This window comes from Sturnus vulgaris, chromosome 3 (genome assembly GCF_052056855.1).
Source record: "Sturnus vulgaris isolate bStuVul1 chromosome 3, bStuVul1.hap1, whole genome shotgun sequence".
Lineage (NCBI taxonomy): Eukaryota > Metazoa > Chordata > Aves > Passeriformes > Sturnidae > Sturnus > Sturnus vulgaris.
Window position 1 is genome coordinate 38,965,258 of NC_142245.1, and position 25,422 is coordinate 38,990,679.

General features: G+C 36.6%; 1 protein-coding gene across 1 annotated transcript in view; it reads right to left on the reverse strand.

Moving 5' to 3' along the window:
* The window catches only part of PRKN (parkin RBR E3 ubiquitin protein ligase), a 671,877-nt gene that overhangs the window by 242,263 nt on the left and 404,192 nt on the right, over window positions 1-25,422 (reverse strand). Inside the window, exon 7 of the mRNA XM_014875951.2 lies at window positions 23,546-23,682. Coding sequence (XP_014731437.2) covers window positions 23,546-23,682 — 137 coding nt within the window. The remainder of the gene's footprint in view (window positions 1-23,545; window positions 23,683-25,422) is intronic.

The window sequence follows — 25,422 nt, forward strand, 5'->3', positions numbered from 1 at the left end:
AGGAAAAGAGAATGTACCCAAACACTGCAGTCTTAAAGGAATGGGGCAAGTTAAAGCATTTCTCCTAGTAGTAATATGAAACTCTGCTGTTGAAATACCTTGACACACTAGGAATTTTTATTTTTTCTAAAGTGCCTTGCATCTTTAAGTGACCACAACTACAACTCATATGACTTAAAAGTTTCCTGAGAATTGCCTCAGTTTATGAACCTCTATGAATTTCTTCATTGCTGCCAAATATTAATTGAAACAATTAACTGTGAAGAACACGTAGGTGCCAAAATATTAGTACCACATAATTCTTCCTACTTAAGAGGTCCTTACTGGATTATTGCAGAAATGCTCTGGAGTTCTAATTACCTATGGAAGTCCCACAAGGTTACTACAGAACATGGTAATTAGACAGTTGTAATATAAGGTGTTAGCGGGGGATTGAGGATTTGTGCTAAGAAGCATGGTGCTTTCATGGCTATTTACTTTGCAGAGTACCAGAATTTAATGGATTTTGGTGGAAATCTCCAATGACAAATATAGTCAAAAGGTGGGAGAAATATCTTAATAGGGATTCAGCAGCTGGTGAGGGGAGACTAGCTCTACTACACCATGAATATATATGTATATATTTCATATGAATAAAAATTACTCAAGTGTTAAGATTTTTATAGAGTTTTTAAAAACCCTGATCAAATATTAAATGCAAAATACTTTCAGTTTTGTACACAAAATGTTTCATACAAACAAGAGCCCATTTGACCATTTCCCTGTCACTGGCAAAAAAAAAAAAAAAAAATTAGGCCACTTTCTGTGGCCAATAGCACACAATAAAATGATGCAGCTGATGTTGTGTGCAGAAGCCTCTGATTACCTAGCTCAAAGGACAAGGTCCCCACTGACAGAGTGGTGTTAAAGCAAATGCTCAGGACAAGGTTCAAGCTTGGCACCACAGCAAGACACTTGAACTATTCTGCTGTGACATCACATTCAGTAGCAGCAATTCAGTATTACTAGTTTTCAACTATATCTGAATGTATGGATAAAATAGAAGTAGAAGGCTATTAAAAAAAAATTACAGAGGAGAATGTTATTTAATTATATTAAGATAAAGGGTAAATTTGGAATAGATGAAATTGAATTAAGTAGCAGTACTGCAAAATGAGACTGATAAGCAGGAGAGGAAAATGTGTTCCCAAGTGTTTCTGTTCTATATGGCTCAGGCATTGTAAATGTGGCTTTGTAGGTCTGCAACAATTCTCACACACTCCACTACTGATGGAGAAGGGGAGTGAGAAAACTTGACACAAAACTTCAGCATTTCTCCATCTTTACAGCTCTGTGAAATGGATATACAGCTGAACAGATGGAAATTACTGGACAAAGTGAAGGTAGTGGAGAATCCATCTCTAAATATTTTCTTAATATTTTACATGACAGTTACTACAACTCATTTGCTCATGATGGCTAACATTCATTCAAAAACCCCAGTCTTCCACAGTGCTATAGGAACAGTCTTCCACAACACTGTCTGTATAAAGGTGAAATTCACCTTTCTTAGCTAAGCATACACCAAGGTTAGATCATCTTCATTATAAGAATTATAATATTGCCATTTAATCTTCTTTATCTTCTTACATCAGTAAAATATATCTCTCAATTTTGTAAGTCAGCTTGAATAATAGAAAGTTTACATCATTCTGGAGAACGTCTAATATTTAATTTTTTAATTTAAACCCTCCCACATTCCTAACTATCTAGGTACAAGTATTTAAAAAACATATATTCTATAGTTATTATTTCGCTTAAGCAAATATCCAAAGAGATGCATAATCACAAGCTTCTTCTATTACACATACAAATTCATACAAAGGCAAAAATATAAAAGAACACACTAGATAAAACTTTACCTAATATTTTTCAGCTGCTTTTTTTTAACCACAGCAATATTTTTTGTTACTCTGATTCTGAGTACATGACCTTTTAACATATCATCTTGTCTGTCCCTGTACATCTTTCGATTTGTGACAACTAAATAACAATTGCTACTTGCATTTGTTCATGATGGTGACTCATATCTGTGAAAGTTAAATCCTGGCTTCTATGATCCTCACCCAATTAAAGCAAGTTTATTTTGCCATTTTTAACTCAGTGTTAATTAAGAGCTTGTTACCTTTTGCAGGTTTTTCTAATGGTTTGCTGTGGAGCTGCCAAGATATGAAAATCCATATGTGTCTATTTTTCCATGGATTGAGAAGAGATTATTCTCCCAGACAGAATTTAACAAAAAAAAAAAAAAAGAGAGAGGAGAGGAGAGGAGAGGAGAGGAGAGGAGAGGAGAGGAGAGGAGAGGAGAGGAGAGGAGAGGAGAGGAGAGGAGAGGAGAGGAGAGGAGAGGAGAGGAGAGGAGAGGAGAGGAGAGGAGAGGAGAGGAGAGGAGAGGAGAGGAGAGGAGAGGAGAGGAGAGGAGAGGAGAGGAGAGGAGAGGAGAGGAGAGGAGAGGAGAGGAGAGGAGAGGAGAGGAGAGGAGAGGAGAGGAGAGGAGAGGAGAGGAGAGGAGATTCATCCTCAATGACTATTCCCTTTCAGAAAAGCAGAGGTCCTTCCAAACATTAAAGTAAGGAGTTAAAAGCAAAGACATAAGGTTGCTGGCTTTACCAAAGGACTGATCCTGAAAAGCTGATCTCTTTTCATTCATTTCATATAAAAGAACAGCCAAAGCACCAAAGGAACAAGAAGCCAGAAGGAATGATGAAACTGCATGAAAGCAAGAACCAGGCTGAAAGCACGTGTCTCCTCTAACAAAACAGAAGGATGAGATGGTCAGAAGTTTAATGCTAACAACCAACCTTCCCTGGCCTAGTTAGCAAACTCAGTAAACGAGTGTTTTTCTCCTCTCCAGAGACTAAATATCTCACTTTATGAAGGTTAGAAAATACTAACATACTCATTTAAAGTCACTCCTTTCATCCACTAAATATGTGCATGTAAAAGTTGCCAATCTTTTATGGTATCCACTTCTTAATGGGAGAGACAGCACAGTGTATTTCACAGCTTTCCAATGGGAAGTTTTGTTTATCGACTTATTGCAGTATGTGAAGTGTAGACTGATTTTCTCATTATTTAGATGTATCCAAAGCTTTCACATTCTGGGTACTGACAAGATGTAACTGGCTAGCAGTCTTACTAAGTAACACATTTACACCTTGGGGAAATATCTTTTCATGGTATATACTGGAAGTGCTAATTGACTTTTATTTCCTAATAACCGTTGAAACTAATAAGTTTGGAAAAGCTGGTGATTTCAAAGAACTGTAAATTAGACATTAAAACATCTTTCAGAGTGTCAAGCCTATACGTGAAAATTTTTAAAAAGTGATATTTAAGCTCTTGTCCTCTGAAATGAATTAATGAAGTCATCAATAGGTCAATCATAACTGTCCTAATGGAGGATGTGGAGAATCTAGTAACATCACATGTGTAATTACTACTACCTTAAGTCATCAGGAAAGTAATGCAATTGTCTTTTCCTACATCAGCAGAATGGCAGTATGGAAAAAGAAAAAAATCTGAGCTGCAGCTAAGACATTTAGGACATTTGACCTTATGCCTCAGGAGCTGGATTTTTTAAAATGATTTGACAGTCTCTTCCCTCTTCCCATACTACACATTCACATTTTTTTTAACACATGGACTGATTATGCATAGAAGTACAAATTAAAATAATCACAGGTCCTGAAAAAAATAAGCAGACAGAGGAAAGGTACCTGATAAGTATCTAGAGGAATGCTGGATATAAGACTTCATATTGTACTAGGCAGTAGAGAATCCAGAAAGATAACTGACCTTAAAATGATTCTTTTTTTCAGTGAGTGCTTGTGTGCTTGCCAGATATTACCATCAATTGACCAGGTATCACACAAATCCCTGGGAAACCACTCTATGGTTTCCAGCAACTGAGAAAAATTACTGCAATGCCAAGCCTGTCTAATGTAGAGTCAAAACAGATCCCTTCTTCAGAAGTTCACAGAATCACAGACTATGCAGAGTTGGAAGGGCTTGTTGAGGTCTCTTTGCAGAGTCTCCCTGCCCTCAAGGGACTCAACAGCTCCTCACGGTTTTGTATCCTCTGTGAACTTGCTCTGTATCCCTCCAGTCCTGTGTCCAAGTCATTTATGAAGATGTTGAGGAGCGCAGGCCCGAGGATGGAGCCCTGTGGAACCCCACTAGTGACAGGTCCCCAGTCTGATGTCACCTCATTCACTGTAACCCTTTGTGCCTGACCCATGAGCCAGGTGCTCACCCATCCCATGAAGTGTTTATCCAGCTGTGGGCTGGACATTTTGTCCAGAAGGATCCTGTGAGAGACGGTATCAAAAGCTTTACTGCTATCCAAAAAGATTACATTAACTGGCTTCCCTTGATCAGCTAGGTGGAATACCTTGTCAGAAAAGGAAATTAAATTTGATAAGCAGGACTTTCTTGTTCTTGCCTTAGAGGTGATAAAAGTTTTTTTAAAAAGGCATTAGAAAGAGAATAATGAAATTTAGGAATAAGAATTAAAATAACAGAGAGAAAATAAAGATAAGGTAAAGACTCCCTCACTGCACTCCACTTTTTCCCTTCCAAAGAAAATTCAACCCCAACCATGAAATGTACAGATGACAGTATCTGTGCCAAGAAACAGCGTGGGGAACTTTACGGTCCCACAAGGCCACCCAAAATGGTGACATCAGGAAATATGATTGGGACCCATGCACTTACAGAAAGGGACGGCTTGACCATATTAAACTGGGCTGCATGTCATTCACTCCATAGGTTCTGACTCATTCAAAAGACATTAGCACTGACAAAGCTGATTGCCGACTATTTCCGTAGTCAGAGTTTGCAATTAGAGTGGAGGTGGTAGACAGGGAACAGGCACAACAAGACCAAAGAACAGAGTAAAAGGTAAAGCTGGCCAATGGAGTTAAAAAAGGGATGGAAAGCAAATTAGACTCTTCATGCTGCCAAAGCAATAAAACAGTGAGAGTCTGGAAAAGAAGAGAGAAAAGAAAATTGGTGAAGTTCAATCAGGAATGGAAAGGAAATGACCCAGTAAGAATAAAATGAGGCACAGAGCACAGATAAAGAGAGTTACATGGAGGGAATTAAAGAGTGAAAAGAGTGTCCCTGCACTGAGGACATCAGGACATCTCAGCTGACTAACAGTGAACAGTAAAAACACAAAGGAGTGGGATAGAGAAAATGAGGGGAGTAATTAGATGTTAAAACTAAAGAATTGAAAGAACACCTGCCATTTAAATATTCCACTAAACTTGAGGGAAAATACTGCAACCAAGCAAGCTGAATTGGCAAGATCTGAATGTTCACAGAAAGGATGCCAAGTAATGAGACCAAGGGACTCCAGGATGTGTGTATATTGGCATGATGGCATGACTTGTAAGATGATCTACTCAGTGCTAGATATACCAGCACATACTCCTTTGAGTTTTCCACTAAGTAACTCTGATTATGAACTATATTTAAAAAGGCCAAGTAAGGTACAATTCATTTAAATGCACCGTTATCCTGTAGAGTGATCAGATGCAAGCAAGCAGTAAAGTAACAGAATTAAGTCCATGTTCAGTTTATGCTCTGAAGTCTATAGGTCTGATATCACATCTCATGTGTAAATGCAAGTTTTAAAGTAATTTCAGAAGAAACCTGAAGTACATTTGACTATATTTCATTAATGGTCTATGTTGTTGGCCTGAAACACATGGGCATACAGAACCAAAATGCACCAGAACCACTTCTGACAGCATGTTTTGAAATTCAGTATGTCTTTCCAAATGGATAATTGTTTCAGGACTATATATCTCATTGATGCTTCTATCTATCACTAATGTTCTTGCTTCCAGCTAGACCACTGTTTAGAGGTGTCCTACTTCACAACTAAGCCCAACATACAAATTTCTCAATTATTTTTTTGCTTATGAAGCTATGTTTTAGAGCCATAGTTTTGTAAGCCTTAGCTCCATTCTGGGCACTGTAGCACCATATACAACAGGATGTGTTACATATGTATGCTATTTTCCCCTAAAACTGACATCCAAGATAATGAAAGTCCTCTCTCAGCCACCAAGGATTTTATAAGCATTACCAGTAATGTAGTTGATTGCACTATTTGCAGAGAATATTCACCCATTTACAGTGAAGAAATAGACAGATGCCATGCTGACCGCTTCAGAGAGCAGGAAAGGACTATTAGGAATGGGGGTTCTAATAGAGCTATCGTGTCCCATTTCACTTCTAATAACTGTGATGTCTTCGTGTCCTTCAGCAGGGTTTCCAAGATGCTAACCACTCAGAGCTTAATAGGCATATAGATTCTCACTAGCCAGCAAAATTAGATGACAGAATAATTTTCTACCAACTTTTTCTTGTGGTTATATTTATCTCAATGTAATTCCCACAATATCTAATGGCATTGCAGTTTTGCTTCTGTTTTTCACAGATGTTTAGTGACTCATCCAGTCATCTTTAAGTCTTGCAACCTTATGCATTGATTCATCTCCCTTTGCATATTTTAGTATTGTTCTCACCGAATCTGTCTTTTAAAGCATGTTCTACGGTCTTACAAATGGCATCTTTTTTCCCCCCTTAGGATTTCCTTTAAATGCCTTTTTAATTTCTCATGGAGATTCAAGCTTATAATAGCAAGGACCAATGAATCTCTCTTTGAGCTAGATTGAAAAACAAATCCTTGCTTTATGTTAACTGCATAGCTTCTAAGTAAAGCAGACACACGTGAAGAAGCTATAAGCACTAGCGTTAAATATAATTTATTCCTTAAATGTAGTTTTAGAGCATGAAAAAAGTCATTAAGAAGAGATAAGATAAAAAGAAGGCCAAGTAGCCCAGAAGAAAAGGTGAATGAATAGGGTGTGCAAAAAATTGGCAGCTATGGGGTAAAATTAGGGAGTGGCTTGAGAAAACAGCCAAAGGGAGAGGCAACCAACAGCTGTTGGTTTATACATCGGTTTATACGCCTCTCCAGTCTTAACCCTGAAGACCAGAAGGTGGAGAGAACTAAGGTATCAGCTAGACTGCAACTTTCCCCAGAGTGAGGCAATGACACTGAATCACATGGTCGTGACCTTCTGAAGAGTACAGAAGAAGGAGTCACTGCCAATTCCATGCCTTCTTCCTGCAGCCAGCTGTCTCTTTTTCACTTCTGCAGCTGTTCCTACTGGTTAGAGACCACTTCCATCCTTCATGTTTGCTTATTTATCTTAATTTTTATTCTCACCTTCATTCCTTATCCTACACCTACATGAGTTTTACATTACATTATATCATAGTATGATAAAAAACCAAGGTTTTGGGTTTGAGGTTCTATTTGTTTCCTTTTATTTTTTTTGCTTTTGTTTAGTAAAATGTGTAATAAGTTAAAACAACAGGAAAAAAGAACATAATATTACACAGAAGGAGAAAGAATGTAAGAAAAAATATTTTAAAAATTCTAAAAAATAGAGGCAGAAACTCTTACGACAACTGACCACTTCTAAAGTATGCATGCTTAACATTATGATATTAAATGTTTATAGTTTCTTAATAGTCAGTGGTTCAGCTCTTCTACTGTAACATAAAGAATCATATTCAAATAACTTCATTTGAAGTTGTGAAGAGAAATACTTTAAAGGAAAACATGATTTCATTACATGAAGTAGAAAAACAGAACGACAATTTCTGAGATTTCTCGACTTCTAACTCAAAAGCTATACTTTTCTACATATAATTATGTGCACGTGTATGTACACATATGTATTCTGTTTGGATATATATGCATACTAGTCCCTCACATATACAAATATTTATGTTTATATAAAATGCATAACATGAATTTGTAATGGATAAAATAAACAGTGGCAAAACCATGAGGGAGCTATGCAAGTCATCCTAACTGAGCAATATTAAGCCATAAAATGGCATCATTCATCCTGTATTCTATATATATTTTACAAATATATTCCTATAAAAATGTTAAAAAGAGTTTTACAAATTTTATTAGCGTTATTTTTCATATCCATCTGCCTGTAGAAACAGGCTCCTTTAGTACTAAGATTCCAACTGTAGAGGGCCCTGAGGGAGAGGAATAGTATAATATTTTTTAAAACCTCTCAAATTATGCAAAGTAGATTTCCAACATATAAAAAGTGTCATAAGCTTAAAGTCTGCTGTGAGCTAAAAGCATGTGCCAATGGAAATCAAGGATTCTTCCCTTAGAGCATAAAGTTTCCATTTTCATTCCTTAGATCTGCAAGATATCTCTAATCGGCAACAGTGCTGAACTGTGCCCAGACCTGCTCTTCAACAAATCTAACTTTTAGCACTGCTTGTGCACATTCTGAGAAGATAAAATGAGAAAAACGAACAAAAAGTGTTTTCCTTGCAAGTTGCACTAAAAATTGCACAACTTGATATTCTTTGAAAATCTGGAGTGCAAATTCACTCCAGTTCAGTCCCTTTGGGACAAGAGCAGGGGAGTTGGCAAAAGTGGCTACAACAGATGCACACGATTTGTAAATGACCACGTGAATACCTAATACTTTACACAATGTGACACACAAATACAACGAGTGACTTTTCCAGGAGTCAGACTGGCTGAACAGGCACACGAGGGAAACTGCACACAGTGCTATTTGAGAGCAGCCCCACAGAAAGCTTATCCCACAACCTGACTTTAAATTTGCCCTCCCATGTACAGGCTATCAGTAGCTATTACCAATAACATAAACAAAAACCAGGGTTTTGTTTTATAAACATGGAAATGGAAACAAGTGTTTTGGCAATACATTTTGCAACTCTAGTTTTGAAAAAATGAGTTAAGACTGTTAGTGAAGGGCAGCTTCTGAGTGATGATTGACTCAAAAGGACTGGAATATCTCATTTCTCCATGGGCAAGAATAAAACCATTATAAGCCTAATACACAAAGTTACTTTTCTCTAGCCACTTAAAAGAAATAGAGGACTTCTAAAATAAGGGGAAATCCTCATGTGACAGAATTTAAGAACATACAATATGTGCTGAAGAGAATTGTCTTTCAATAATACGTGTTTAAACATGAATACCTAATGGTAATAATCCACCCTTAAAAGCAGTCAGTTTGATTGCAATAATATTTCACTTTCAGCTTGATAATTTTATTATTATATATTGACATTCAATATCAGTAGGGTGACTAGACAAAAAAAAGGTTAGAGAAAGATTTAGTCAATATAGTCAAATTTACCTGATAAAGCTAAATAATATATGTCCCATAATGAAAAAAGTAAAAAAAAAAATGCAAAGCTAAATAAAGATGTACTTGTGCATTTGAATTGAATTATCCTCCCAGTATACAATGTTTATTGCAATGAAGTTAAGATGACATAAAAAAAAGCAAAATATAGATATCTGCACACGCATCAAACTTGATAGACAAGGATCAGAAATGTATATCTAGAGTAATTTTACTTACTTTTATAAGTACTCAAAGCAAGTTAAGTCAGGACTATTCTTTTCAGGTAGAAATCATTGCATTACATTTTGCTTAGATTTGCCCAAATTTCTGGGTGTAAGTCTATCTCTACATGCTGCCAGATCAGCAGTTTGTAAGTGGGAGGCTGAAGCAAGCCAAGATTTCAGTGTTATCTCTTCCAAATTTTTTCTGGTGCATTAGCAACCATTTTCTGGCTGCAAACAATACCATACTGTATGTGTCATATTGTTAGTACTATGCCTTAATTTCAGATGGAAAACTGCCTCTCAAAATAGAGCAGAGAGTGAAATAAAAAAGAATGTCATCATACCAGAACTGTGAGAAACTAGAAAAGACAGAGGACCATATTTTCAGGTTCTTTGGATATATCACAACATATGGCCTAAAGAACATTTTATATTTAAAACCTCTCCAAAATACTGAATTGTCATTCATAAGAAGACTCTTCTATGCTTTTGAATTCTGAGGACTAGAATTTAATCTCATTTTGTCTTTATTGTTGGCATAAATCCACATTTTCCAGTAGTGTCTGAGGTAAGAAATTTATCTAAGAAGTATCCTTTGCTTTCTGGTCTCTATTGAAATGGCCAGGAAGCTTCCTACATACAGCCCCCAGCTTTTTGAATTTGGGAGAGTTGTGCTACTGGGAGGAATTTCAGTGTTTTGATTAAAACCAAAGTTTTCCCCATCCCAGATACTTTTCAAATTCAAGATTCAACTGGCTACCTTTTTAAACCGCCGGGAAGAAGGCTTTAAAGCCATGAGTATTTTAGTTTTTATTTTCAAACACCAAAATCTACCCCAAACTCACATTAGTTTCACTGGGAGCCATCCATCATAACCCTGCCATTTTAAAATTATGCAACTCAGGTAATTGTAGGATAACAAGTTATACCTCAGAGCACTGCTCTAAAATGACTATACAGATTTCTAGTACAAACAAACTCTCTTGGTTGCAACTTAATGTTCCTTTCAAATATTTAACTTATGAGACAATATGAGTTATATGGTACTTTTAATTACCATAGTTGATGTTACCATAGTAATAATCTTTGAGAAAAATCTTGGTCACATACCAGTCCTGATTTCTGGAATACCAAATCAACTTATATTCCATGTAATATCACTTCAATTATCCTACTTTCCTCTCAGTCTGTACAAACTGATTATCAACTGCTTTTGGCTGCTTTTTGAGAGATACAGAAAGTGACCTTAACACACCCATAGCAGCCATAAGAGGATCATACTAAAGTTAGGAAACTCTCCCAGTGCAACAGGAGCAGAGGCTATGCTGAATTTCACTGTCATAGCCTGTTGAATGACATCACTCATACAACTCTTATGGCATCTAGAGAACAAATCCAGCACAGAGATATCCTATTCTAAAGGAATACTTTCCCCTTACCAAATTTTAGTTACTGTCCTGGCGCCAGTCAGGCTGAAACAAAAGCACGGGTTAAACCATCTTACGTTTGCTCTAAGGTTGGACCTTCTTACCTGCACTAAATCCCAACCTTGCACTGCTTCAGTCTGTAATTAAAGAGTCAGACTCTTTAACACATCCACTGTGTTATATAATTTTAGTTCTACAAATGCTGTAAATGTCTACTGCTTTGTAAACAAAAATAGAATAATACAATGAACTGGGGGGTGTTTTCTTGAAAGGGTTTTAAACATGAACTCTATTATAGAGCGCTGCTTAACTGGGACTTAGTATAAAAGCTATGTAACAAAAGAGGGAAAACACTTTCATGAGCTTCATCCAGTACATAAAATCCACTATAATGCTTTCTGCGCATTTGGATAGTCACACAATGCATGAGGGGTTGAAATTACTTTTGAATACAATGTGTTTTGAAAGAAAGTGCTTTTCAGGTTGGGATATATTTCCATATATGCTGCAAAAATACAAGGAAAATTGGTTTACTTAGAAATAATAAACCAGTTCACTGAATCACTCCATCCTGATGACACTGATGCTATCTAGCAATGAGGTTGATGTATGAAAATTTCTTTATCCAGAAAAGTATTCAGGTCCATGCATAAACATAAGCATTTGAATACGAACCAAACAGGTAAAGCATGGCCTAATTATGCATGTTCCTGTGCAGAACAGCAATATTCCTTTGATTGGTGAAGGACCTAATATAATCAGCAGAAATGCCAGAATCTTCTGAAAGGAGGGAAACAAAGGAATGATCAGAAGGTTACTTGCAATAAGAGCAATAAGTAAAAGATATGTGAGTTTGAAGTTACCCTGGAATGAAACACAGAAATGGGTACAGAATTATATTAAGAATGCTCTTTTAGAATTTTTTGCTTGTATTTATTGTGGAAGACATCGAACTCAGGAGAAGAGTTTTGGCCCTTTAGAGGAAGTGTTCAATTATAGGCATAATGTGACTGTTTTGTCCTGACCCTTGATGTTTCTGTGATGGGAAATGGGTTTCATGTATCATTCCCAAAAATCCTGATGAAGTCAAGAGGAGATACAGAGGACATCATATTTACTTTGTAAGAAAATGCAATGTCAAGAAATTGATTCTTCAGATAATTCCTCTTGACTATTCTTTACTATGAAAATTCTACTTATCATTAAATAGGGTAAATATACGATTTTTAAATACTTCTGCCTTGATGTATTTTATGCCAAAAATGACTTCTAAAATTTCAGAAAAAAAAAAATTCTCATTTGGACTTCCATAGCACTTAAAAATGCACAGCAAATACAAAGTCACACCAAGTAAATTCAGGACAGTGTTAATGATAGTCCACAGAAGCTAGTCTATAAATTCTTGATTAAGGAAAAACCCAGAGTAAAAGGCACAAATTGAGAGTAGAAAGAATGTATTCTAGTAGAATAATAACTCCCTGTGGACTGGCATGAGCACTGAACAAAATTACTTATTTTAATTCTGACATATATTAGACATTCAGTTCTCTTGCTGGTAACTAGTTATGGCCAAAGTATGCAATTCATTATTCATACCATCATAAGAGAAAACCATCACGTCCACTGCAAAGATGCAATGGAGTTTCAGACCTGAAATGTGCTCTAGCTTTTAATAACTGCTGACTAGATTTAGCTTGATTCATTAGTGGCCTCAAAACTCTCTATTCAGACAGTATGCCACATAGAAATATGGCTGCTTGCTCTTTACTGCTCATCTTTCTATTGAGAATACTAAGAAGATGGCTGTTTTAAAGCAGAATAAATTTGAAGCCTTTGTAGAAATACTAGAGCACTGGATAGAAAAGTTAAAAAACCCCCACTGCATTAATAACATTTTTGCATTGTCTTGGTTTGGTATTTTGAGATAGTGGAGTGTTGATTTTTTAAAAAATACATTCTCAAGCGTATCAGATCTGTACAGAAAATCAAAAATTCACACTCCATACCCCAGAGGCTAGAATTACTTCCTTCTCAAATAAATAATTAGGCAGATTTACAAAATGCACATTATTTTCCCAAGTGAATGGAATGGCTCCAAGCGATTAAATACATAATTAGGTTGTTTTTCTAAAATGCTTATTATTTACCTGAGAGTCTCATCGCAGACTCCTGGTAAATACTGTCTCCCTGCTGGCAGTTATTACCAAAAACGCCTCCATAATTTCCAGCCTTCCTCCAGCAGTGATATCAACAGCGGATATTACTTGGGGCCATGGATCACGAAAAGCATAACCTGGCTGTGCCAGGGAACCCATTTAATGACAAGCTGAGCTTCCTTTGTACCTGGCATTGCACTCTTTCATTTTCCAAACACAGTAGAAAACAAACAAAAGAACTTTAAAGTAATTTAGTTCATGTTTTAGCTGGCCAGAAATTCTGCAGAAGGATGCGCCTATGTGTGCTTATGCAAGGTTACAGAAAGAAAAGAGGAAAAAAAAAACCTAAGTTCTTATTAGTTATTTTCTACCTGGTAAGGATAACGAAGGGAACGTGTTTTTAATAATGAAGCCTAAAAACCCCGCCCTCCATGGGACACAAGGTTCTCTTTCCCAAGCAGCAACTTCTTGGGAAGTTGTCAGAGCATACCAGCCCTCACTCGCAGCTACTGCCATTGCCTCTCTCCAGGGGACACACAGCCACAGTGCCAGGCGTTCAACACACGCATGTGAATGAATATTCCTGCTCACCAGGTGGGAAAGAAAAAGGTCAGGCAATAAGACCTAGCTGGTTCTCCTGTGCAGCTGAGGGACAATACCAGACGCCCTTTTCCTAGTGATCACAGACAAAAAATGACCCTCAGAAGCGACCCCTTTTCATAACTCCACCTCCAGAGTCAGTTTTCCTTAGGCTTTCATCTGCCCAGAGGTCTCGCTGCTTTGTGGTCCTTACAGAAGAGATCAAGAGTGACTGGAATCTCAATCAGAATAAAAGAGGACGGGAGATGGAAAGGCATGACAGGGTGAGGGAGAGAAAAGAAAGACAAAAGGAGAAATGAAGAGCAAGAGAAAAATGTGGAAAAGAATTAGAGGGTGTGCCAGCAATATTTAGGGATCAGCAAATAAGGCAACAGAGATGGGCAGACAACAAAGGGAATGGCAGTGAAGGACAGAATAGAAAATATATTTTACTTCCCAGAAACCAATAAATAAATAAATCATGCAAAGAAATAATGTAGAATCAAGACAGGAATATTATTGGGGAAAAATAAAGAAAAGGAGCAAATAGAGGAAGAAATCAGAACAACTAAGCAGGAGAATTTTAATGGGGACATATTTGTCACTGTATTTCCCAGTTGTGTAATTTGTCTGGTTTTTAACACCTTCAGCTAAGCTATTTATGTTTTACATATAGCTATATACATATGTTCTACATTTATATGTTTTATACAGATATATATGAATTCATAGTCACAACCAAATATCTTAAATGAGGGTCAGAATTTCTTCAGATTTCCACTTTGGTATTAATACAGTAAACCTCTGTCATAAATATTTTGGTTATTTCTGTAAAAGCCCGACAGTAAAGGCATTCTTGAAGCACTAGTATCACATGCAGTGATAGCCACAAAGCTGAAGGTGGAGTAGCTGAGGTGTGCACCAAGTGGCAAGAATTGCACACTTTGCCAGGTCATTGCTTTTATAGCAGTACCTCATTTTTTATGAGGTTTAAAAAGAGACATCTAGGGCAAAGGGTAAGAGAGAAGAGAAGAAAACGGGTACTGACTGACAGGCAGACAGTGTGCTCGCAGTCACCCACTAGGATGCTGATAGATGGTCTCAGTTTCAAATATAACTGTTTCCTAACATTCTGATCTCTGTTACAAATAAATAGATTATAGGATGTATCTTCAGTTTAGGCCTGCTCAAGACTTAAGCCTTAACATTTCACACATTATGTAATCTTATGAATGTTGTTGAATTACAACTTATTATTAACTGTTGAAATGTATCCATGAGCATTTGCAGTGAGCAAGGTACACAAAGGTATTAACAGGAAAAGTGTGAATATTGAATCTTAAATGGTTAGTGAAGGACATGACTAACAAGGGTCTGTCAAGTTTCACTTCCACAGGTGTTTCAGAAATGGGAAAGTTTTCTAAGAACTTCATTCACCCTTATTAAAACAATGTATAAGTAAAATATATATTTCACTATGGTTCTCAACTAACTGTAACTCATGTCCCTTTATTCCTACCTTGGCAATGAATCAGACCGAATGGTGCACTAGGAAAGTCCTTTCTTAGAAGGTGTCCCTGATTCTGTCCAGCTCTGCTCAACAGAATCACCATACTCTGCAAACTCCAGTGTTAATTTTCTTACAGATATTTATGCATTTATGTTAAAAATGCAATAAATATAGATATTAAATTGTCCTGGCAAAGAAATAATGAGGCAACATTGGCTTTAAATTGGGAAAACGAAACAAACATTTATAACTAGCCCAAATTTATCAGGCATCAAAGCAAAAAAGCTAACTGCAAGCATTCTAATAAAACCTTTATAAGAGCATATTAAAACTCACCATCTGATTAAGCATATGTATTTTACTGTCTTAAAGAATCTAGACTTATTTCCAAATCAGACTCTTCTTCTATCATATGGTGGCAAATTGCTATAAGCAACAGATAATTATAGTTAATAATTTCCATTCTTATAAGAAGGGAAGGAAACAAGGCTACCAAATGACACTAGGTGACATGATGGCTTTTTTAATGTGAAAAAGGATTTCCTATGGGCCAGAATGAGAATATTGTTATTGCATACAGACCTTTCATCCATCAACAGTTTCATTGACCATTATATTGGACTGAATTTGACCCAGATACACAATCAAAATCTCTTCTCTAAATTTCTCTTCTTTCCCCCATTTATTTGTTGTCTTGAAATACATTTCTGGAGAGATAGAATTTATTGAGAAGGAGTTTGAACCATGTTACTTTTTATAACCCTCACTTGCACCTACATTGTGCAATCATTTGACACATCTGCTACATGAAGAACAAATCTGATTTAAGAGTTTTAATAAGACCTTCCATCAATAAATTATAACAGATTGGTGATTAGTAGTATTATTTATATGCAATATTTTTTTACCCCTTATAATGCTGATGTCTGCTTCATAGGGATTAATTATTTTCATAATTTTGTCTAAGTAGTAATATAGAAAATGTCAAAAAGAAAATTAGATTTTCACTTCCTAGACACAGAAATTTAATTAAAGCCAACTCCTTGTTGAAGGGAAATGTCCTTAGCTGGTTCTGTGATATGGCAGCAGCTCTACATGCTGCCATGTGGGAGACCAAAGCTCAGAAAGTGACTCAGGGAATATTAATCACTAGGCTTCAGAGACTAAACACATGCTGAATGTGCCACAGTTGGTCCCAGCAGGTTATTTATGCAGTCTATAAGTTAGCAGACAGCAATGATTTCTTATAAAGGCTGCTGCTTGCACAGCCCACCTCAGGGATGGCCTTATACTGAAAGAAACCCTCTGCTTGGATAAAAACTGATCCATTAGGAAATCTCTAATTATCCAAACATGAAAGGTCAGCTTCCCCTCATGCTGCATGAGTGTAAGATAAAGACCTTAAATGAATTCCAGCTGTAAAAATCATCTTCTTCAGTCTCTTGGACAGTTTTAGGACAAATGTGTTTCCAGTCTGGGCAAGAACATTCTGCATATAAACTACTGAACTACTGTCATGGAAAGCTAAATTCCCAGCTTTATGAGACAAACTGGAGGCATTATTACTCACTTTACCTACCCCTACTCTTTAGATCTTTCTTATTTCATGCCTTGAATAGTCACCAACACTTCTCCTTAATTCCCAGCCTCTTCAGTCTCTCAGTTCCTTCCCTTCATGACTCTTCTTTCCACTGTTCCCTATATTATTATTTATTATTATTCCTTCCTTCTAGTTATCTCAATTGTTCCCATCTTTCACCCAGACTTCCTCATAAACATTGACTGCCTATGGACTAGAATGGGAGCACCGAGCAAGGCCATTAAGGACTTGCAACACCATCCATGGACAACTCAGTTTAGTCCTGGTTCAAAATGCAGCTGCAACCATGAATGAACACAAAAGTTCCTTTTCAAAGCTGACCCTTATTTGTAAAGAATTTATTTTTCTGGAAAAAATAGGCATTAAGAGGATAATTATTGTACTTGCTATAACAGCACCAATATAAGATGAATTAAAAAATAGTTTGAATTAAAAACCCATCCAAGCAGTTCAGTGTAAAGCTGGTGACTTATAAAACCATATGACTTGATTTTACTGTTCATGTATGTGATGAGTTTTCTCAATCAGATGGCATTTTAAAAGTGACTTGTCAACCAAATACCCACATCAACGAATCATTGTAAGGTAAACAAGTATGGGCTGAAGTACTTTCAGTCAGAACAAATACCTTTCATTTCCCAAAGTCACAGCTTTCACTGACTCCAGCTGAAGCAAAAATTCATCTCTGTTTCAGCCGGACACAGAAATGGTGAAGGACAGAAAAACCCCTCAGCAGACTTTTCTGCCACTGCTCCAGTATGTATGTTGATTCAGGCCAGCTCATTTCATAGGACAAGAAGTGTGCTTTGAAAGTTCATTTCTAGTTCCTTTTAAAGTCAATTAATTTATATGCAAGATTTTTTCATTATCTCTTGTCCTTCATTATTGCTAACCAGATTAAGCCTATGTGCACTGTCATCTCTATGCAATTTACAACTGAAATATATTGCAATAGAAGGACTAGTGAGAGATAAGGAAGAAAAACACCTATGGGTAAGACATCTCGTTCAGAATTTAATTATGGCCACTCAGATTTCTGTAAGTATCACATTGTATCATTTCACTGTAGTTGTTCCCAGAGAAGAATCCAACACCTGCTTCAAATATACCATGGGATCAAGCTCTGCTTGTTTTTTAGATTTGGAAGCTGTTTAGATAAGAATTTGGCAATCTGTAGCCACAGACACAGCACAAAGACTGGAGGGAACAAACCTCATATGTCACTGCTTGAACTTCAGTCAACACTGAAAATGGAAATGAAAGAGCTGCTGTGACTTCTAAGTATGTCCTTTGAGCTAGTCTCATGAGCTTGTGCTAGCAAAGGAACACAAAAAAGCACTTGATACAGTGTTAGTTAATGTTTATTTTATGACCACAGTGAGAGGAGAATGCAGAAGACCATAAAAAATTCTTCAGGAAACTATTTCAGGAAACTTCCACAAATGCAACTAATAATTGAGAGTAAAAATCTGGTTTATCTATATGTTTTTGGCTCTCTTTTCTGTCAAAGTCTGCTTCTGTATATTTCATACCAACAAGAAATTACAAAAAATTTATTGCTGCCAAGAATTTAACAGCTCCCAAATATTAAACTTGAAGAGCACGTTCCATTAATTTCTAAATCTGCAAATGTGTGTGTTTCAATCCCTTTTATTTTATTCCTCTAATAATCACTCCCATTTCCTAAATTTTGTGATTTCCTAAGGTACCTCAAATATTTTTAAGCAGGGTTATTGGAGAGCACAGACTTCAGGAACTGTTGACATATTGAGGCTTCACACCAGGAAACTTTTATTTCCTCTACCAACTGGTTCACTTTAGGCCCCACCAAACTAGGCATGCTTCTATGTTACATAATTGACAAGGTTCTGTTCCTAGAACACTGACCTTCACTTTAAACCCCCTTGTATACACACGCCTTCTGAAATTTATCAGAGTTTTTGTCCATAACAGAAAAGATTCAAACACACTATTTGGTGTGGTCAAATCACAGTTTTCCTCCTCCCTTCTACTTGCAAACTTCGCTTAAGCTGTTCATTTTCCCCCTTTCTACAAGGGCAGTAGGGTTTTGAAAGATGATTCACAGATTCATGACTTCATTGACATACTGTTATTATACAAATAGCATGTAATGTGGATAAAAAATTTAATCTAACCCTAGAAGCTTTCCTTCAGTGGAATGTGGTTCTTGAGGCAATTTATTATACTTTAAAGCTTTAGTCCTTTTTATTAGCAGTTCCATGCACAAACTGGGGTAATTCTCCTTATTTATTTATATATCTGTGGTAAAATCAGATTACTTCCAGATACAGTGTTTTACAGTCACCAGGAGAACTGCATCTTTTATCTAGATTCCTTTAAAATACATCATGCATATGATTACTCAGAAGAAATAAAGTGATGCAAAGTTATTTTTGCAAAGTGCCTATAGCAGCGTAAAACCTTGCCTTTCCTTGGTATCACCAACTTTTTTACTACCAAAAAACTGTGGAAGTCTATTTTAGATTAGGGACCAAGATTCATAACGCTCTAATGCTATTTTAAAAGTGCAACTGCGTTCATAGGAACAGAATACGTTTAAAAGAAGTAATACATTGTATATTTGTATACAATTCCTTCTTTGAGGTAATGCTACAAGAGTCTTTGCCCAGCACAGTAACTAAATAACCATAAATGATCTTTCATGCATATGCAAATCCATCCCTCTAAGCACCTTATTAATTTTTTCAAAGATACTTGGAGGTCACCAATCATGGAAATTTCTATGCATGAAGCCTCATTAATACAAGACACCACACAGAGAGATGGGATAGATTTTTGTTGATATTTAACAAGGGCAGAGAGTATAATCTGTAACATTTACTTTTTTATTTTAATGACCGATGAAATTCGGCCGGCTCCTATCTGCAAGTGCTTCCTCTGAGCTGATGCAGTGGGTTTGAGTCGTGGGGCTGCTGCCACACTCCTGTGAACAGCTAATCCTGTCACTGCACCAGCTACTGTGCTCAGAGCTCTGCTCCTCTATGCTGGCTCTTCTCAGCTGGAGTACTGCCTGGCACTCAATTACTAGCTGAACACTAAGGAATTAATGCTGTTCTTCCAAAAATCACAGCAATGACACATTTTGTTTTGGAACAAAGTGAAGCTATGGCACTATTGAGGTGTTATATCATAGCTCATCAGCTGAGATGATGGCTTTTTTTGAATACTTCTTATCTCCTGCTTAATTGAGCCCTATAACAGAAGTCAAAGCACAGCAAGGATATAACCACACAAAATACCTGAATGCAATGAAAAAAATGCACCCTTCTGGCACATCTGTGCCAGGAAGCAAGAAATTAAACCTACTTGAGAAGCCCTGTTTATCTGAAATCCCTAGATCCTTTCCAGCTCAAGTTATCATACACTTGTGATGATAACACTGATCTCATCTGTCACAGTGACCCTTTGCTGTAGCAGCTGCTGTTTATTTTTATTCTGTTGTGTGTGTGGTGCTTTCACCTCTAGGTTGATCCAATAAAAGATATAAAAAACTTGCTATGTTGGTACATTCCCTTGATAAAAATCGGGAACAGTGAGTCAAATGTTAATGGAAACTGCAGGCTATGTTCATTATGTTATCTCTATTTTTGAAAAACACTAGAATGAACAGAACTAATTGTAAGTGCCAACAATTTAAATATGCTTAATTACAAATCAAACCCTCCTGTACAATTTGAGGGCAATGTGTGCATGAATGCCTTGAAGAAATGTGCTTGTTTTTAAGTCAATCTACCCTTACATGAAAATTATCAAATAACTTTTAAAAAGTCCAAACCTCAAACTTCAAGATATCATGAACACTGTTTCGGCATTAGTGTGTGGTGTTTAAAAATACATGTATTTATGCAGACTCTTTTGAGCTGTCTGTGCAACATGGTCAGCTACCGAAACATAAATCTCATCAGAGTGAATATGACTTTGTTCTGTACTCCTTGTAGAAGAAGGCTCAAGCAAGCCTCTATCTTTCAGTAAAGCTCAGACCTAACATTTTTTTTTTTTACTTTGGGTCATTCTCTATTAGATATAGCATGTATGAAACCCACATTGCCAGAATAAGAAAAGTCTTTTCTTGGCACGTCCCATAGTGTACATTCCTCTCAAGGAGAATTCATTGAGGAGTCACTGAGATAATTAGAAAAAGCTGTGTCAAATAGTGCTTTATCACCCATACGTAAATACAAACTGCAAGCTGCAGTTGCAAAAAGAAGTTTGTGAACTGTAGATTGCAAAAATGCCATCTTATGCTATTCAGTAGAAGTACCATGATAAGTGGAAAAGAAAAATCACGTGATGCTGCTGTGACAGTTTCTTAACTGAATTCACTGATGAGAGCTGCTGCATCCATATATATGAAGGAGACTAAAACCCCTTGGATCTGAACAGTAGGAAGGGGTTGACAATGCAGGCATGCCTCCTTCTCACAGGTATGATGAAACTCAGTCTCATGATTTTCTCAAAGAACAAAAAATAATCATTAGTTCCTAACTCAAGTATAACAATACTTGAGACAACGAAATGACCTGTATATCAGAAAGTTAGGTTCAGACAGCTGCAGAAATGAACCAGAGAAGTTACAACAGCCCTGCTTAGATTCTTCATTTTGCAAAGCATGTCGAAACAGAATACTTCCAAGTGCAATTTTTTTGTAAAATGCAAAACTGCTAACGTAACAGAAACAACTGATGGAGGTAGCAATCAGTGACAAAGTATTGCAATTGCATTACTATTACTACTGCTATTAGAACTTATTATTACTACTATTAGAACGGCTTAAAGGTGTAGTATTTTGAAAACCACTTTCCAATTTGGGGAATTCTGAAGCTTTGAGATTAGCAATATTTTAGTCTTCCCATATTTAGCTATTGTAACACTTAGAGTATAACACAGCTAAGGCTAGACTGGCAGCGATAGCTTTTTTCCCATTCCCTCAGCTGAACTCTATCTCACTTGAACAGCAGAAGTACACTCATCCTTTGTGCATCCTCTACAGCATCCCTTTCTTAAGTCAAACCCATACCTTCCTCACCACTCCAAGACTGAAATTGCATCCCTGAGCATCCCAGCACCATCTTCTTGCGTGTTGTCCTCATCCTCATCATATACTGCTGTTCAATTCCCATAATGTTCAACTTCAGCAAACAGAAAAGAGAAAAAGACTGGCTGGCAACTGCCAGTCAGGGGTAAAAACTTCTGAAAAATTTATCACCTCCTCTCTGAGAAAAAATATCTTCTGAACTAAACAACTGGAGTTGAAGATATAAGGAAAAATCCTAATAAAAGTTTAGTGCAGCATGACTAGCAATGGGTTTACAGACAGAAGAGACAGAAGGGTCATTCGTTTGACACATCAGCCTTAACTGGAGGCAGCTCTGTGACACTAGCCACAGCAGCAAGGAGGCCCACAAGTGAGGAGAAAGATGAGCTGCCTGCTGCACCACTGGCATAACTGATTAACCTAAGGAGCTAACAGAAGAAAATGGAAGAAAATCAATAAAAGAGGGGGAAAAAGGAAGGATTCTACTCAAGCAGCTTATTAATTTGCGTGGGAGCAGCAAACGGATTAACTTCTGGAGAAGCAAGGAAGAGGCTGAGAAATTGACCACACAGTACTACGCTAATGGAAAGGTCAAGGAAAGAACACTGGGTATAGAGTTCCCGTTCAGTTTCTCATGAAAGGTTTTCCTACACAACATTAAAAATTACATTGTGTAGGATGACATCAGTGTGTAAATGCAGTAGCTATTCAGGGGGAAGGAAAATAAGACCTGGCAACACAGCACCTAAACAGCAATTCGAGTGAAATGTGAAGAACCATTGTTTGCTTGTTCATGAAGCAGTTAAAAAGAAATAATTTTAAATATTTCTTACTACTGTACTTTCAATATCCTCAACGCATGTTCTCAGATTAAATAGCTGCCACTCTGCTAAGAACTTTTGTGAATTTTTCTCCCATCTAGTGGGGTTTGAAACTTATTTATCAGCCATTCAGGTAACCAGGCAAATCCATCTTCTATGCAGTTTCTAATATGCTGTAAAATTATTCTCATACCATGATACAGTACTTGAGACAAATATATATGCTCCCATTCTAATTTAACACCAAGAAAAAAGAATGCTATTTATAGAATATACTTCTTCATAGCAAAGTTTTTGACAATTTTGCAGTCCATATGCCAGTGTAATTGAATCAATTCTCAAACCAGATCTTCTATATTCCATTTAACTCTTCGTCTAGTTAAGTCAAACTTTGTTTCCTACTCAAGTAAAACTCTTCATTTCATTCAATGAGGTGATAATTAGCAGTAATAACTTCACCAAAAGAAAGATTATTTAAAATTCCTATTGCAGTCCTTTTTCATTAGTACTTGAAGACAGACCAAGAAAGGTAATAATTAACTTAATTTGAAATTGAAAATGTGGAGGTCAAGGTATTTTTTTTAACCAGAATGTAATGCTATCATCTGCTTGCACTTCATGATTATAAAATACTAATGTGAAGAAAGTAAACATTTGATTTAAAAAGAAATGCCCTTTAAAATCCAGTTAATTCTCCAGTTCACATGCTTAGCAAAATCCACTTCAATATTCAAATATTTTCTCCAACAAATTAAACAAATCCTATGAATGCAGTATAATTCCACTGATAGACACAAAACTAATAGATGATTAAAAAAAAATACATCTTACCCTGAAATCAAAATCACCTTAAAAAAATCAATAATAAAAAAAAAACCACCTGAAACATACCTACACAGGGGAGGGAATAGCCAAGCTCCGGGTCATGGATGAACTGGCGGTCATTCAGCATGGTCACACAGTACAAATGGAAGCAGTCCAGGCAAATAACATGGCGATGCACACATTGGAACACAAGCACAGGACTCCTGTTAGACATAGTAGTGAGAGTGATGAGCAAGGACTGGACTGAAATTCACAAAAAGATTAATTTCAAACTTCTAATTTAATAACAATTTTTAATTCATAGTACACAGGATTATTACGTACATGAAAATAGAATTTATCCTGGCATATTGCAGCACTTTCAAAGGGAGACAGTTTATAACATGAATCACATAGGAGGAAATTGAAGTAAAGCTTTACTGAAACTTTGCTGAAAACTGAAACCTAAAGCAAGTCCTTTAGTAAAAGATATCCTTTTTATTAGGTGAGGAAAGATCATATATGGTAAAACATCGAACAGTGATAGGTAGGATAAGATAGGAATGTGACGACCTAGGAAAGCTAAAGATTTTGTGAAAACCACCATGTGCCTTCAGACTCTCAAGGCATCCATTTGAACTCTGCAAAAAAGACATTCTCTTAGTAATAATAAGTAATTCAGTTTCTGGTCAGAGGTGTGGGATTCAGTTTGGGAGCAAGACACCTAAATTTAAGTGCTGGAAGTGAGAAATTCCTGCTATGGTCAATACACTTAGTGCAGGCTGGAGCTGATGAGCCTCCAGGTAGCTGAGCAGGGTGAGCTGAATCACCAGTTTGGCTCCATTGCCTGTATGGTCTAAGTCTCCATGGACCATTACAGGAGTGCAGACACCCATCACACATGCAGAGACCTAACTAAACATGGCTGTCCCAAGCCTGACACAACACTGCTTGTGGAGATGCAGAGGGAACACTTGGAAAAAGTGAGGACAAACAGTTTTACTCCTGAGTTGGCCTGCACTCAGAGACTCTCCAGTGATAGTCACAGCAAGGAGAGCCAGAGAGCCAGTGGTTTCCAAAAACCTGCCCAGGACCAGCATGCTGAAGATGAAAGGAAAACTGAGTAACACAGAAAATATTATGCACACATGAAATGTGCCTTCCCTGCAGAACACGCTGATCAAACCTAATGATTTTGCTCTAGTATAGGTTAACTTCTGCTAACTCCTCATGGACATAACTGTCTGCTCCAAAGTAAAGTATGTTATACATTTTTTCTTGTCTTTCAGAGCTATTACCAACCTCAAGTCTCAAAATGGCAAAAATAGAGATGTGTTAAGTTGAACACAACAGTGAGATTCCTATTGAAATCCTGAATTATTTTAATCCTTAAATTTGCTTGTGAGTGAACATAGACAGAAATTTACCACAAATTTCAATTTTTTTTAGTAACTAGGAAGTAGACTTTATTTTAGAAATAAAATTATGAATTCTCACACATTTATGGTACTCCAGGAGACAAGTATTGCAATACAAAATGAAATACAGGAAGACTTGTTATAAAATCATTAGAATTAGAAATACTGCTACATCTTCTCTAAAACCTACTGGATGATGCTTTGAAAACCGCCTGAAACAGTAAAACACAAAGGCTTCAGTGTGGGAATACAGCTTCAAAATGTAATCAGTAATTCCACATACTGTATACAAGCATTTAATCTTCCATGAAAATGTTTTAGTATTGTATATACTATAGAATTCATAGTAGTGTGTTAGTATCTCCAAAAATATAATCTCTGTGTTTTAAGGATTTTCTTGAATAAAGCAGCTTAAAACTGAATTAAATAAAACCTCCCCATTACTAATCCTTATTAGTTGCCCACTTGCTGTTCTGAATGTACCAAATAATAATTTTAAAAAGACAGCTGTAAGGTAAAATGAGAAGCTGATCTCTATGAGTTTAG